Source organism: Sciurus vulgaris, assembly GCF_902686455.1.
Source record: "Sciurus vulgaris genome assembly, chromosome: 11".
NCBI classification, from domain to species: domain Eukaryota; kingdom Metazoa; phylum Chordata; class Mammalia; order Rodentia; family Sciuridae; genus Sciurus; species Sciurus vulgaris.
Genome location: NC_136472.1, coordinates 58,942,708 through 58,959,393, shown reverse-complemented (window position 1 = coordinate 58,959,393; position 16,686 = coordinate 58,942,708). Strand labels below are relative to the sequence as shown.

At 41.0% G+C, this 16,686-nt stretch overlaps 2 protein-coding genes across 18 annotated transcripts in view; one reads left to right on the top strand and one right to left on the bottom strand.

Moving 5' to 3' along the window:
- Window positions 1-12,082, top strand: part of BMAL1 (basic helix-loop-helix ARNT like 1) — a 102,021-nt gene extending 89,939 nt beyond the window's left edge. For all 12 annotated transcript variants that reach the window (XM_079102700.1, XM_079102705.1, XM_079102704.1 and 9 more), the window contains 5 exons: window positions 554-642; window positions 2,631-2,739; window positions 5,367-5,460; window positions 9,416-9,518; window positions 10,221-12,082. In XM_079102700.1, the coding sequence (XP_078958826.1) occupies window positions 554-642; window positions 2,631-2,739; window positions 5,367-5,460; window positions 9,416-9,518; window positions 10,221-10,381 (556 nt within the window). In that variant the 3' untranslated portion in view covers window positions 10,382-12,082. The remainder of the gene's footprint in view (window positions 1-553; window positions 643-2,630; window positions 2,740-5,366; window positions 5,461-9,415; window positions 9,519-10,220) is intronic.
- BTBD10 (BTB domain containing 10) overlaps window positions 11,641-16,686 on the bottom strand; it is a 62,732-nt gene continuing 57,686 nt past the window's right edge. For all 6 annotated transcript variants that reach the window (XM_079102715.1, XM_079102718.1, XM_079102719.1 and 3 more), the window contains one exon: window positions 11,641-12,772. In XM_079102715.1, the coding sequence (XP_078958841.1) occupies window positions 12,462-12,772 (311 nt within the window). In that variant the 3' untranslated portion in view covers window positions 11,641-12,461. The remainder of the gene's footprint in view (window positions 12,773-16,686) is intronic.

Here is a 16,686-nt window from a genome sequence, read left to right as displayed (position 1 = left end):
CCTGCACACTCAGTGTCCTCTTACACTGCTGTGGAGGAAGGGACTGACCATCCTGGAAAGGCTCGCATAAGCACTAGCTTACACTGGGCATGGCTCAGGATGGCAGGGTCCATGCCTGCTGGGCTGGAGGCCTGAGCTCTGGCAGCTGGAAGGCTGGCTCTCTCAGAGGCTGTTCCACCTGCTAGGTGAGCAGGGGAGGAGAGGAGCTCCTCTCTGGCAAGGCCTGCTCCCCACACCTCCTTCCCTGCAGTATCCCCCCACAGTTAGAGGAGCGAGGGGCTAGGGCTGGCAGGAGAGGTGGCACTATTGCATTCGCCACTTCTGCTGGCCTGTGTCACACAGCTTAGGAAGGGGCAGGCAGGCAGTGAGGCCAAAGGCCGGGATGCTGTCCGTTGTGTTATCAGTGAGGAGACCTGTTCAGCCACTCAGACACACACTTCATTTTCTGGCCTGTCCAGGTCCAGAGTGGACACCGGACACCTTGGCCAAGGTGAAAGGTGCACGGTTCTGAGCAGGCCTGACTCACGTTTCCTTATTGCTGGGATGTTCACAGAGCCAACGTCCTGGAAGGCGGGGACCCAACCTTCCCGCAGCTCACAGCGTCCCCCCACAGCATGGACAGCATGCTGCCCTCTGGAGAAGGTAACTATGTACTGCCGGGGCATCGGGGTTTGCCCATGAGAAGCTGCTTGTGGCCACATACCCTCCCCACAAGTACTCAAGGTCCCCTGCTGTCACTTCTGTGGAACCAGGGAGGCCTTGAGGGAATGATGTGCTGATTTTCCCGAGTATTAAGGATGCTGTCATCTCAGTTTCTGTATTGATCCTGGAATACTGGGAACTCATTATTGCACTTTCTGAGGCGGCCTGGACCCTGGAAGCCTTTGAAATAGCAAACTCTTTGTTCCTCTTGTAACTTCCTCCTTTTTTGTTCGCCAGTGGTTGTGGTGTGAAGTGCTCTTTGGTGACTGTCACTGGATCCTGTGATTGGGAAGGTGTCTGTTGGTACTGGGACATTGCCATGCCCAGTGGCTTCCCCCTCAGGGCTCAGCCTTGGCACCTGCTCTCCACACTGGACTTGTCCTTCCTGGGACCACTTCTGCTTGCATGGCTTCCTGCCACCCCTCTGACAACTCCCACCCACAGCTCTGGCCCCAGCCTCTTTCCTGAACTTCACTCTGTCTCTCCAATTGGCTCCCAGACAAATCTACCCAGAGTTGCTGAAGCACCTGAAATTCAGAATATTCTGAACTAATTCTCTGCACTCCCCCCATTGATTGTTTAAGCCAGAACCCCAAGTCTTGCCTCTCCCCCATAGTATCCAAACAATGAAGTTTTATTCCCTCTCTTGAACTAACCCCTTCACCATGCCACTATTTTGCCCTCCTCATCTGCTGCCTGGATTACTGTAGATCACTTCCTAATTCCAATTTCGCTGTCCCTACACCTCATCCTCCACTCTAGTCACATGCAGGATAAAAGCATTTTTGATCAACATCAGACCACATATCCAACAGTGGTCCCATAAAATCATAATGGAGGTGAAAAGTCCTTATCACCTAGTGACATTGTGGCCATTGTAATGTCTAGAGCAACATATTACTCACAACCCTGTTTGGATACACAAATTCCACTGTGTTAGAGTTGCCTGCAGTATTCAGCACAGTGACATGCTGTACAGGTGTGTGGCCCAGAAGCAACAGCCTATGGAGCCATGGAGCCTCAGTTTGTGGTTGACTAGTCTAGGTTTTGTATAAGTCCGCTCATTGACAAAATTGCCTAAAGATGCATTTCTCAGAATGTATCCCCGTTATTAAGTGACACCCATCTGTAGTTCACCTTCTGTATGATAGACTTTTTTTTTTTTTTTTGTGGTGCTGGGAATTGAACCCAGGGCTTTGTGCATGTGAGGCAAGCACTCTGCCAACTGAACTATATCCCCAGCCCTTGTATGATAGACTTCTAATACTCTAAATCTCATCCAGTACCTTTCTATGAGAGCCCATTGGTACTACTTGTGGACAATGTCCACATTCATCAGTACAGCTTCAAGGCCCCTCATGATCTGTGGGCCTCTGCTGTACCAGTTTCATCTCAGGCCCAGGTCATCAGCCATGAGTCCTTGGAGTAGACTCCAAAGTTCTGTCCTGCCTCAGGGTTCCTGCACATGCTGCTATGCATGGAATACCTCCCCCTCCTACCTCTCTGCCATGCTAACTTATACTTATCAAGATTCAGCTCAGAGTTAGCCTCTTTTGGAAAGCTGCACATGGCCTGGATGGGTTGGGTACCTCCCTCATGCTTACCTGCCTATTAACGCACTTTACTCTAGTCTGTGAGCTCCTTGAGGGCAGGGATTCTGTCTCATCTCTGAAACCCAGGCACAAATCACAGTGGTATTTGGTAAACATTGAGCACAAGAAGGAAACCAGCTACTTCATGTCAATACTTAGTCCTGTGGTCCTGGATAGAAGCTCAGGCCTCCCCTGCTACAGTACCTTTTCCTGACAAGGCACCACCCTGATATTGAACTGCAAGTGGATCAGGGGATGAACTGATTTTAATATAATACATAGTAGCATTTCTTCCTCAGCTTTCCTTTTTCCCACTCTCAGATTCCTTTGTTGTAGGTGGCCCAAAGAGGACTCATCCCACTGTTCCAGGGATTCCAGGGGGAACCAGGGCTGGGGCAGGAAAAATAGGTCGAATGATTGCTGAGGAAATCATGGAAATCCACAGGCAAGTAAACACCGTCGCATTGCTCCCCTAAACAAGTAGTTTTCAACCCAGGGAATCTCCACCACAAGGAATGTCTTATAATGTCTGAAGACATTTTTGCTTGTCACAATTGAGTGAGAATTCACTGCTAAATATCCTACAGGCTATTCCCCCCAACCTTGACTCAATGAAAAATGATCCAGTCCAAAAATATCAATAGTGTCAAGATGTAGAAATCTTGCACTTCTTAGATACAAAGAAACACAAACAGGCCAGAACCAAAGGGAAATCTTGAAAAGGCTCAATTTCTGATACTTTTGTATGACTCAAGGAACTTCCTAATAAGAATGATATATATTAATAAGACTGAAGTAGAGCTGTGCACTGCCAGAGTGAGCCGGGCCTTGATAAAACATCCACTTCTTTAAGCTACCTGGGGTAAACCAGAACATGACATCCAGACACAAATCTGCTTGGTCAAACAGATCAGCCCTGGTTGTGCCTCACTACCTGGCTGAGCTTTGGGAGTCACTTAACCACTTGGCATCTGTTGTCTTAAACCATAGAAGGGAGGCAGGGTCTTTCTCCTATGAATTGCTTTAGGATTGTGAGGGAACTCAGGAAAGTCTTTGGGACACAGCCTGACATATAGTAAGTGCACTATAACTGTGAGTTAAATCTAAGTCTTTAAAAGCAGTCATTGAGAGGGAAACAGTTCCTGTAAGTCCATCTGAATTTGGGGAGTCAAGAGGGTGGTAACCAGATACTTACAAATGTAAGTCTAATGGAACATCATATTAGGAAAAGGGAGAAAAGATTAATAATCTCTGATGCCACTGGACTGATTCTCTCAGGAAAATTGAAGACTGGTCTGTTTTCTTGTTGACCACAGAGGGGCTCTTATCCTTATGGGTAGCCCAGTTCTATTCCAGCCCCACAGAATTGAGGGGTTTGGCTTCTTGCCTCAGGACGGAATGAGCAGGTAGTGTGCAGTATAATCACGTTCAGACTGCTCACTACACATTCCCTGCTTTGTGTGAGACTGTCTAAAAATAGTATCAGAGCCCTTAGCCTCAAGGACCTTACAATCTTTGAGAAGTCTATTTTCTTTATGACAATAGGAAAAGCAGAAAGTGCATGGCTGAAGCAAGCAGGGAGGAAAGGTCTGAACAAGGTCTTACCCTGGTTTTGCAATGAGGGTGGGTGTTCCCTTTAGAAAACCAGGCACATTCTTGAGTGGGCATGTGAGTAGCAGGTTCAAGGTCAAAGAGCCGGCAACCTAACTGGGCAGGCTTTGTGTAGGAGGAGCCACACACTATGATGAGAGATTAAGAATCCTAAGAAATAATCCCAAGCAGTTTTGTACTAAGAAAACAGAACAAAACTAGGAGACCCCACTCACCATATGATGCTGATCAGGTGTCCAAAGTGCTGTGGAAGTAGCCCTGGAACAGGGAGAGATGAAGGCGGGTATGTTTGTTAACCTAAGAATGAGGTCACTTCCTACAGAGATGATGCAGTCAATAGAGAAATCAACACTCTAAGGACTCGAAGCTGAAGGTGAAATAAGAAATGGGGAAAAGGCAATTCCAAGAAGGGGAACCTGGGAAAATAGAGGTTTCACAGTCCTAAGCAGGGAAAGTTGGGATACACCCACAATTTTTCAGTAAGCATTAGCAGCCTTCTGTGTGTGCTGAGAACATATGTAGTTGTATCCTGCCTTCTAATCTAGGAGAGAAAGAAAACTTGTCATTCACAAATCTAGAGAAGCAAGCAATCCAGGCCAAGAGCCACAAGACTTCTGGCAGTGGAGAGTGGTCCTTATGTGACACAAAAGCTGCATCTATCCAAGGAGGAGCTGAGAGCCTGGTGGTAACACAGTTCCCACCATATTCCCTACTCTCTAGCTCCAGTGCCAACCCCTGGCTTCCTTCCCTGAGGTGCTTCAGCCTGGCAAGTTTGCGTAGATTTATAGTTCTCTTTCCTCCTGTAAACCTGCTCTGATGAGATATTCTGAGAAAGGCCCACATCTATTTCCCTCACCTGCTGCTTTAGGGGCTGCTGTTACCATTTCTACTAGTGGGTTACTTTCTAGGTGTGGCTTGAGCAACCCTGGTACCTTCCGTTTCCTAAGCATATGCACTAGCTAAACAATATTTATAGGGAAGAGAATAAATCATTTGCTATGGATTCCCATTCATAATATCAAAGTGGGATGTTAAACTTCTAAGGTCTTCAACTCATCTGGATTCTATGAGGAAACAAAACAGGCCACTTACTGGAAATTCACCAACCTGAATCCAAATGCTTTGTCATTGAGATGCTTGATTTTGGAGTCTCACTGCTGGATCAGGTGCCTGCAGAACAAATCCAGTTCATCACCTGTTTTTGTAAATAAAGTTTTATTGGAATACAGCTATGCTCAGTTATGTATTGTCTGTGGCTATTTTCAAGTTACAGTGGCAGAGTGGAGTAGTGTGACAGACCATGTGCCCTCAGATCCTAAAAGTTACTATTTGGTTCTTAGAGAAAATGTTTGCCAATCCCTAGTCTAAATCCTCATCCTCCTTCTTGCCCTTATCCAATAACAAAACACTCTTCCCCTGGAAAGAGAAAAGGAAATGTAACTAACTCTTCTCTTCTGACAGGATAAGAGGGTCATCACCTTCCAGCTGTGGCTCCAGCCCATTGAACATTACAAGTACACCTCCCCCTGATGCCTCCTCTCCAGGAGGCAAGAAGGTAAGATTGATGGATTGGGCTAAAGGGCCTCTTGTGCAAGTTCTGAAATTGGGGTGAAAGTATAGAATTGCAGTTGATTACTGAAACAAATTGGACTCTTTCCCCCCGGGAAGCACATGCATCTGTGTGGCTGGCTTCATAGCAGGCTGGTGGAGCTAGGGAGGCTTGCTGGTATCCTCAAGAGGATTTACTCTATGTGAATATGGGAATGCAGAAAGAGCATTCTAAGGAAAAGGGGGGGGGGGTTGTCAGTCCATTTTGCTGAGGGGACAATTCAGAAGTTTCTATGAGGGAAGAAGGATCAGTTAGTAGCTCAAATAGGAAAGTATCTCATTGTTTTCCAGGAGTTTTCAAGGGAGGAAGTAGCACTAGCATCTAGGGCAGGTGCTGGAAACAACAGCAGTTACCAGCAACACTTTGGAAGTCAAGCCAGTTTATAGCTGCAGAATACTTGGGGATCTGCCGCCTGGGTTTCCTGTGATGTGACAGCATTGGGCACAGGTAGCTTATAAAGAGCTGGCTAGAAGATAGCACTATAAAGAGGTTTGGAAACCACTTGTCTGTTTTCATTGTTGCCAGAGAATTGGAAAACCAGGGTTATATTGTTAAGTCATAAATCTATTTATAGTGCCCCATGTCCATATAGGTTAGGACAGCCTGAGGGCCAGCATCTTTGGACATAAAGTCTTACTTCCCCATCTCACTACTTAGGCGGGACCCCTATGTAAATTAAAATACAAAAAGAAAGGCAGGGGTTTTCAAAACTGGTCTCCTCAAAGGCTCAGGATGCTACCTGGTGGGATGGGTGTGGAGGTAGACAGTAAGGAGAAAGAGCAAGGGCAGGACTCCTGCTTCTACCAGGACAGCTTTATTTGTTTTATATGTGAATCTTCTGCAAGTTTACATTTGAGAAAGGATTTTACTCTCCCCCTAAGGTTGAAAGTCAACAAATTAATGAGTAAAAGCATAGTCAAAGTAAGGTAGCCTGGGTTTGAAGCATGCTAGTTGTGACCTTATACAACTTTTTAGCCTAGTTTTCCTTGTAATGGGCTAGTATTGGTTAGAATATTTTGCATCTTTGTACATGAAGTTCTCTTATGAGAAAATATGTGTAAATGTTTATAGTCCTTGGGAATGACTCAGAAAATATCATCAGTAGATGAAGTCTGGGCCAGATCCCCCCACTGGTGGTACTGTTTTCCAGTTGAACTCTTAGCGCTGTTCTCCTGTTGCACCCCTAGGTCCCTCTGCCCTCTCTCCTTAGAGTGGTCTCACTGTGCTTCTCATTCAACTTTTCAGCCCTTGACTTCTTAGTATGACCAGTAATTCTACTACTTGGATTTGAAAGGTTATCATTCTGGCATATGCTTAAATATTAGAGAACTTTTATATACACTCTCTCATCCTACCCTCACAACTTTACAGATGACAAAACACAGGATCCCTGGCATTTGTTTACTAAGTGGGGCCATAAACTACAATCCAGGTTTTGTTACTTTTGCTTCTTTTTACATCAACAACTGCCAGAAATCCAAAGCTGTGCTCTGTACCATAAAGCCCAAAGCATTTTTTTAGGCATTTATGAAAATTTTCCCCTTGTCTTCGGGCTTATAAAAATGGGTCTGGGAGAAATTGTGAATATTTTCTCCTGAGACTAGTCCTCAGCAGCAGGACTTTGGAAGAAAAGCAGCCTAAACAAGATGAAGTGAAAAATGACAGCAGCATTAAATGGTGCAGCAGACCCAGAAGTGGCCCTTCGCACTTTCATGGGACTGTAGGGGCAAAGTGATTTTCATAATGCTGAAACATTACCCTTTTTCCACCACCGTGTTCCTGTGTACACTGAGAGTGCCAAAGTGATGTCGAATGAAACTGCTGGTGCTTTTGCAGAGAGCAGAGCAGTGGCTCCATGCTACACGAGAAGTCCCTGTATTCTTCACCACCTGACACTCCTCCTAATAAAAATGATTTAAAGCCAGATTCATTTACGAAAGTCCTTAATGAGGCAATACTCGGAGAAATGGAAGATGGTTACTTTAAAGCACTTCTGCTACATACTGAGTGTGACAGTTGTCTCAAGAAAAAGTACTGTGGAATTAAGTTGTGAACTAAACTAGCTGTTTGTTTCACAGGACACCAGTTCTACTCCAGCAAATTCTGGTTATGCGGACTTTAGTATTTAGCACACATTTTTCAATTCAAGAAAAACAACTGACAGTATTTGTTGCCACTGATCAAATTTGAGCTTTCAAACAAAAACTGGACTTTTAGACAGCATGTATCTGCTACTTTGAGCCCAACAACTGCCTAACTTATAGGATGATGTTAACAATGGTGATGTTTCCATATTGTGTAATGAAATGTGTCAACATTAGAAATCTGCTTAACTATAAACTAATATCCTATAAATGACCAATGCAAGATATTTCAAAATTATTCAAGATAAATGCCAAGATGCATCAGTGGACCTTAACAAAACTGAGCACAGAAAATTAATTGATCTGGTTTCAGATTCCATAGTGTTTAAGAAACTTATACCCGTCAAGTGTTGCTGTAATTTCGAAGAACACAAGTACTTGAAATCCCTTTTTCCAATTATCTGTGAGAGGCTGGCTTTCCATATATTTCAATCAACAACATATACAAACAGACTGTATGGAGAAGCAGATATGAGAACCCAGCTAAAATCTCAAGTCAGACATTAGATTTGCAAAAATGTAAAATAATAAGTTTTTCACTGATTTTTTGTTATTTTGGAAGTTATTTTTCATTAAATTGCTATTATTCATGTAATGGGTTTGCTGTATTTAAAAATGTTAGTTTTGATTTCAAATATAGTAAATATTCGTAAATGTGGCCAACATAAGCAAAAGCTCTTTGGAGTCTTCAATAGTTTTTATGAGTAGAAAGGTGCTGTGTGTGGTGGTGTGTGGCTATAATCCCAGTTACTTGGAAGGCTGAGACAGGAGGAGCTAAAGTTTGAGGCCAGTCTAGGCAACATAGGGAGACCCTGTCTCAAAATAAAACTTACAAAAGGGCTGGGGATATAGCCAGTGGATGATTTCAAACAAGGAACTATTTATTAGGAACAGTCATAGTAAAGAAAAAGCTCCCCCCCCCACAGTATTCTTTCTTTGGGCTTGCTAGCATGCACAAAGTCATGGGTTCATCCCTAGTAAAGGGGAAAAGAAGAACAAGCTAAAGGGGTCCTAGGCCATAAAGTTGAACTGTGGAGATAAACTGTAATGCCACCCACTGGCAAAGCATTCAGTCACTGCTTCTGAAATCTAGCAGTTAACAAATTGTTCACTCACTCCTGTCCAAATACTTCTCAAGGAGAGAGAGAGCTTGGAGGGGAGAGGGATTTGGGGACAGAATTGAGTTCTACTATTGAGGAATAGTATAGTGCTCCTCCTCAGTGGCCTATCTCAAGAACATAAACCAGAGGTTACTAAAGTTGGCACCTGTAGTGTACTGGGTAATCCAAAGCTTACTTTGAGTATTTTGTTGTTCATTTGAGACTCAGAGCTCTCTCTTCACAGCTTGTTAACAACCCCTATTATTTCTTCTTCAGCAACACTTATTGCCATGTTTTACTCCCTTATCAGGGGACCTACACTGCTGGGCTCACTGTTTAGACCTTGGTCTTAAAGAAGTATTGTGGACAGCATGATCCCTGATAGTTTGGGATTTTGTTCAGCTTAAGTCACCTGTATGGGCTGAATCAAATGTAGATCAGAGTACTGTGGGGGAGAGCTTTTTCCTGACTATGACTATTCCTAATAGTTCCTTGTTTGAAATCATCCAGCAGGAAACTGAATCAATTGGAAGCTCTCCCCCCTCACCTGCCTTCCTCTTTCCCACGTTTCATTTTCTTGGTGACATCAACACATGATACTTACTGAAAATTCCATTTAAGAATGAAAACCTCACCCTTTCCCCTCTTTGTTTGTAGATTTTAAACGGAGGGACTCCAGACATTCCTTCCAGTGGCCTATTGCCAGGACAGGCTCAGGAGAACCCAGGTTATCCATATTCTGATAGTTCTTCTATTCTTGGTAAGTGGCATTATTATTCACTTCTATTGCAGTGAACTTGCAATACATCTGACATAAAAAGTTTTAAGAACTGATAGTACGAAACAAGCTAGTTCTAGATAAATTTGACAGGAACAGAGTAAATGTTTAAAATTTGTTTAAATAGTTCAGAGTGGACTTTAATGGCTGTATTTTGGTGGGAATCTACATAGGTCTGCAATAGCCTAAACATATTTTTTCTCATATGCGGGGCATAATCTTCAGAGGAAGAGCTAACACAGGTTCAGAGGTAAAGCTAGAGTGATTGGTAAGACTCAGGGTAATAAAAGTCATTAAGTGGTAACAATTGTTTCTCCCATCACATCCTTTTCTTGAACTCTGTTCTTCCTGCATTGTTCTCCTTTCCTATTTGCTATTCTGCTGTAACTTCCCCTTCTCCTCTTAAATAGTTGCCAGAATATTAAAATGAGATGAACTCAAACATTTTTAACATTTATTTAACTTTGCTCTCATTTCTAAAAAGTTGGTCCTTTCCTCTGATAAACAGCAACGTTAAATAAATATATGTATGTATATGTACATATGGCAATAGAGCCTAAAAGCAGCCTCACCCTACTGTTAAATGTAATTTTCTTATTAAATATTGCTTAGAAATTGCTTACGAAGTCTAAACACACTTTGGCATTTTGAAAACAATCACTGACTAGGTCTTTATCTCCACAGGTGAGAACCCCCACATAGGTATAGACATGATAGACAACGACCAAGGATCAAGTAGTCCCAGTAATGATGAAGCAGCAATGGCTGTCATCATGAGCCTTTTGGAAGCAGATGCTGGGCTGGGTGGCCCTGTTGACTTTAGCGACTTGCCATGGCCGCTGTAAACACTACATGTTGCTTTGGCAACAGCTACAGTATCAAAGTGCATTACTGGTGGAGTTTTACAGTCTGTGAAGCTTACTGGATAGGGAGAGAACAGCTTTTATGTACTGATCTCATAAAAGCCATCTCAGAGCCATTGATACAAGTCAATCTTACTATGTGTAACTTCAGACAAAGTGGAACTAAGCCTGCTCCAGTGTTTCCTCATCATTGATTATTGGGCTAGCTTGCATTAATTGTATATTTTGGATTCTGTTTGTGTTGAATTTTTTAATCATTGTGCACAGAAGCATCATTGGTAGCTTTTATATGCAAATGGTCATTTCAGATGTATGGTGTTTTTACACTACAAAGAAGTCCCCCATGTGGATATTTCTTATACTAATTGTATCATAAAGCTGTTTATTCTTCCTTGTAAGAATCCTTTACTATAAATATGGGTTAAAGTATAATGTATTAGACAGTTAAATATTTTTAATAAATGTTTCCCTTGTTCTATAAATACTGTTCCCACTTCAAATATTAGGGAAAAAAATCCTACATGCTGCAGGGCTATATCATTAATTCCAACACTGGATATTTAGAAACTATTATCCGTGCCAGTAACATCTGCAAATGCCTTTCTGATCTTCATAACAATTCTGGGACTTACATAATTTCCCCATGCTACTAGCTTAGATGTATTGTGAAAATTATTTCCAAATTGTTGCCATTTAAATTTAGTGAGAACAAAGGTGTTACTGCTTACACACAAATATCAAATTCTCTGAATTTATGAATTCAAGATCACATGTAACAAACTGGCTTCTCCACTGCTACCTCTACTTGCAGCAGTATGGCTTCAAACAAAGTGAGTCCAGACCCAAACCACCTAAACAGTTCTGATTCCTTTTTGGATTAGACCACCAAATATTTAAAATAGCATTTGCATGAATAATTTGCTAAGCACAGCAGCACAACATAAAGAAAAAAGCATTGAACTAGTATCAGAAACTGGCTCTGAAACCCAGTTACCACATGCCTTACTAAGTCATCTACCTTTCATATCAGGTTGGATGAGAAAATACTCTTTTTCAGCTCTAATACTGCTTTGGATTTATAGTATATTTTATATTTAGTAGGGAATTTAGGTACCTCATCACACATACCAAACTGAATTCCTTGAGCTACTATTTGATTTCTAGTTGTACTTACAATGATAAGACAAACAAATGTATGAATTATGAGACTAAAAATCTGGTCAAGGTGGTTATAAAGTTGGTCAGAAACATTAAAACAATGGAATTTTATTTTGATGAAAAACTTTTGAGTTTACAATCATTTAGTAAATGAAGAGCAAACACTTCATTTTCCTATCCCATAACTCTTAACAAAAGAAAGCATTAGTAAATAAATATCTGTGAACAATTAAGGGTAAGGCAGACCGGATAATAAACCACCTCTGATGTTCACACTCCCTGCATGTGACTCACTCTAAAAGGGTGAAATGGCACTGGAGGTAAGTGAACCAATAAGATATGAGCATTGAATCTCATCCTAATCATTCAAATAAGCCCAAGATAAACACTTTTTTGCTCATCAAGGGCAGCAAACTATACACATTTTACTGAAGGAATACTCTGATAGAAGCACTTATTTAAGTTATACTGTGCATCATAACTATAAAATGGCTTGAACAGTTCCATTTAACCACCATTTATAAAGTGCAACTATATAATATTCTGCATTTTATCTGGGGTATAAGGAATATCAATCTAGACTGAAAGTACCCCAGCTGCCAATTTCCACCACTTCTGAAAAGCTCTAGATGTGTGAAAAAGGACTGTCCCCCATACAAAGAACCAATTTCACAAACCTACTGGTAAACAAATACATTTATATAACTGGAACCTCAGGATGCTAGAGTTGTACTCGTTTAAAAAACCATTCAGCTACCTTTGGTCTTTAAAAAAACCTACACTGCAATGTCCTAAAATGTTATGTGCATCTCACAATGAAGAAGAGTAGCCTTGCAGTGCAGAATGAGGAGAGTACAACGTCACTGTGAAGAGTAGCATGCTATGGTTTTAAGGAATATCAGCATCACAGCATTGGATTCTGTGCGTCAGGATCGAGGTCATTGTTGCCAGAAGCGGGGTGAATGGGAAGGATATCCAGCTCATCCACTTGTGGAGTTGGGTGCATGACAACCAGCTGGTCCTGGGGAATGTCTGCGGCAGCTGCTGCCAGGTTGGTGATAGATTTACTCTTTACACACTGAAAGTCTACATGTCGGCTCTTTCCTTCTTCCTTCTCCCAGGACATTCGGATAAAGGGTCTTTGGACATAGTTGTAAATAACTTCTGGGCGGCCCCCAGGTCTTTTCTTTACTTTTTCTTTGTAGGTAGGATAACCTGGAGGAAAGAGAGGTTTTAGAACTGAGAGCATACACGCGCGCACACACACACACATACGTACACACACAATTTCTCTTTCAGTGTAACCCATAAGAGCTTATTTGGCACAGATCCTGAACCAATGAAAATCAAAACTAACAGAAACCAGTATCCTATCCACCTAGTCATTTGGTTCAACAGCCACAAACTAAAATCCTACTGATGTAATTCCCAAAACCACCTACCATTCTTTCAGCTATTCAATAAATCAACCACCAAAAACATTGTTAAAGTGGGAATATGAAGGGTGTGGGTCTCCAGTACAATGGTATATAATCTGGAGCAGATTTTGGGCTCCAGCGGTGTATCTTCAATATCTCTGAACCATTCCCACAGGATCTAAAGGTCTAAAGGTCTGCAATTTACTGCTACATTAGCCTTCCCAAAGACAGACTTTGCTAAGACAGTGATCTGGAATTTTTCTTTTCTTTTGTTGTCTGTTAAATGGCAAAGAACTACCCAGTTCTCCAAATGGTTCTAGGCAAATTTGTAGCTAGGTCAGCAAGGTCATCATTTTAATATGATTGTCCCAACAACCAAGCAGTTAATTTAGATTTGTATTCAACAAAATGGCTTTCCCTAATGAATTAATCACTGAAAAGTAACTAGTAAAGACAACTGTAGACGTTGGAAATATTTCAATTAGCTACCAGTAAGGCAATTTCTCCAAAAGATATACCATCTTTAGACAGTATTACAAGTACTTTCCTTCCTATCTACTAGCCACAATTGTTAGTTTGAACCAGGGATTAGCAAATGTTTACCGTTAATGTCAAGTGTCATATTGCAGATATGTTTTCCATTGAAACTGCTCAACTCTGCCACTATGAAGTAAAATCAGTCATAAAGAATTATTGTAAATGGTTCCAATAAAACTTTCTTTTTTAAAAAATAAAAAACAGGTAATGGCCCATGGGTCAAAGTCAGACCATAGTTAGTATCAGGGAAAGAAAGAAAAAGAAAGGGAGGGGGAGAAGGAAGAGAGAAAGAGGGGAGGAAGGGAGTGGGAGAGAGAGGGGAAGAGAAAGGAAGGAAGGCTGACAAGTCAGCCAGCCATACATAGCAGAGTAGTAAATAAGGCTAAAAATCCCCTAAAGCCCTCCAGAATGTCTTCTTCATTTCATACTTTCAGTCTACAACCATCTAAAACATATATCAGAAAGGTATCCAACTCTAGCCCCTGTCCTTGATTCCTCCTGCACTATTAGAAAGTCTTTAAAATTCTGATTTCATTGTATTCACTCTGTTCTGCACAAAGAATCATCACTCTACATAAGTAATCACATTGCATCCTTGCTTGAAATCTACCAATGGTGCCCTTATGTTTCAAGGGGAAGTCCATACTCCTTAGCATAATATACAAGGATTTTTACAACCTGATTCCAACCTACTTAATTTCATCTACTATCATGCTATACTCTCTAACCCTAGAACTCGCAAATGCACTGGCCACATTGAACTCTGCACTTTTCCCTGAATATGCTTTGGTGCTTTTATACATAATTTACTGCTGCTGGTTCCCTCTTGGGCCCTCACACCTGTAGTTCCAACCTATTTTCTCCCTGAAAAAAGCATTAAGACTCACTACAGATTTAATCATTTGCTTCTTATGCTCCATGGCATTCCTATTACGACGGTACTTATAGCACTAAATTGTAATTACTTTTTCTTATGCCTAACTCTCTCACTTAAATAGTGACTTCCATATGGCAAAGCTAGCATTCTTTTATCTCTGTATCCCAATGCCTAATATAATGCCTGTTACACTGAAGGCTAAACAAATATTTGAACAATCAGGATATAACAGTTAAAGTGGTAACCTCTTCCTGAATGTCTATCTTACTAAGGAGAATATTTTTTCAAAGTCTATCCCTGGTTTCCAGATTTACTAGCCTATTCACTAAACAGATAATGATTTAGCAGCTACAGCACCAAAAATTTGTAATACCAGGGAGCTGCCTTAAAGGTGCTTATGGTCTATTGGGGGTGATAAAATCAGTTCATAAAATTAAAGCATATCCCAAATAGCAAATATATGCACATAAGAGAGAATCTTAAGGCAATGATGGGGATGTGAAAAATTCAAAAGAGGAATGACATTCCAATGGCTTTCCTTGTGCTGGATCTTAATGAATAAGCAAGACTAGAATAGACAGAAACAAGAAGAGAACAATGCAGGCAGGCAGAGGATCATTATAAGGAAGGAATGGTCTAAGGTAAGCTAGACGGGAACATATGAGATGTGTTTACTAGACCCTGAGGCATGTATGACTGGAGTAGAGGGTCTACTGGAAAACAGCGGGAGGTGACACTAGAAGATAGACTTGGGTCAGATGGATGAGAACCTTAAATTCTAGAGCTTTCCTCATCACACCACAATGCTGGAGATGAAACCCAGGGTCTTATAGTACACATACTAGATAAGCATTATACTGCTGATCTATATCCTCACCCCTAATTATATTCTTTATTAAACAAAGAGAAGGTTTTATTCAAGCTTAGTTTGTTAATTCTTACTGAGAACAAAATCTTGCTCCAGAACCAGACTGGGAAACCAAGGCTTCTATATAGCTAAACTTTCAGTGAGAAAAGCCAAGCCTACTTTTACTTTTGTCTTGCTATTCCTGCTCAGGATGCAGAGGGTAGAATAATCCATAATCTCATCTAATTATAGACTTCATTACTCAGTCTCAAACTTCCTATATTCTAACATAACTGTACTTCAAATGATATTACTCTAGAGTTTTTCCTTTAAATTTCAGACCCTGTTCAAAGTCTCAGTTAAGTACTATACTGAAAGAAAGCTTTCCTGAGATCAGGCAAGGTTCCTAATGATGGAAGTAAGGCCATATGGTCTGCTGGATGAAGTAGCAAACCCTGGCAACCCTAAACTGCCTGTAGATTCTCCTCTATGAGGCTCACAGTTATTCCATTAAGGGATGGGTGAAACAAAACAAATTCCTAAAATGTGCCTGTATAGTGTGAAGAGTGATTTAGGCAGGGGTTATCTGTACTTTTCCCACCCCCAATCCAGATACTTTTTGCTTAATAATATCCACCAAATCCCAAATCTGCTTATAATTAAGTAGAATAGCCTTATATAGGCCTGGCTATAGCAATATCTGAACATAAATATGAATATGGTGTCATGGAATAACAACATTTAAAAAAATTCTTCCAGTCTTATATTCCATTATCTCTTGTTGGGTACCAAAGTTCTATCTTCCCCACATCTCTCATACACCAATCCAATTTAGTTCCCACAAAAGTCAACATATGTAATATTCTAAAATCAGTTTTGTTTTGAGTTAGGGACTTGTAATTAGGAAGGCAGATGAGTAAATTGAGGAGGGGAGTAACAGCTAACTTATACAAATCTAAATTTTTTATGTGGTACCAGAAATATCTTAACACTTCTACTAGGATTGAAGCTATTCTATTTATTTCTTCAGATGAAAAAAATTACAGACTTAATGGGAAAATAAGGCTGGCAGTCTACACATTAGTTTGGAAAAGAAAAGAATGTTTTGGATCTAAGAGCAATTATGAAAGGAAGCCTGCTTAGTAATTAAGAACAGTAATTGTTCTGCCACAGTCAAGGCCAATTTATCCAAGCTTATAGTACACAGGCAAAAAATGTTGCATACTGATTTTTTAAAAAATTCCATCTAATACAGTATTTCCAAACCAGTCACAGATTAGAAAAATCACAGAGGCCTGGATTCAAGTCCCAGCTCTGTTATTTATTTTCAATGAAACTTTAATGCATTATTTAACCTCTTAAACTTCAGTTTCTTCCTCTTAGTAACAGAGATAATGGTTGGATAATCAAAAAGCCTAATAGGGGAAAGTTCTACAAAAGAATACCAACT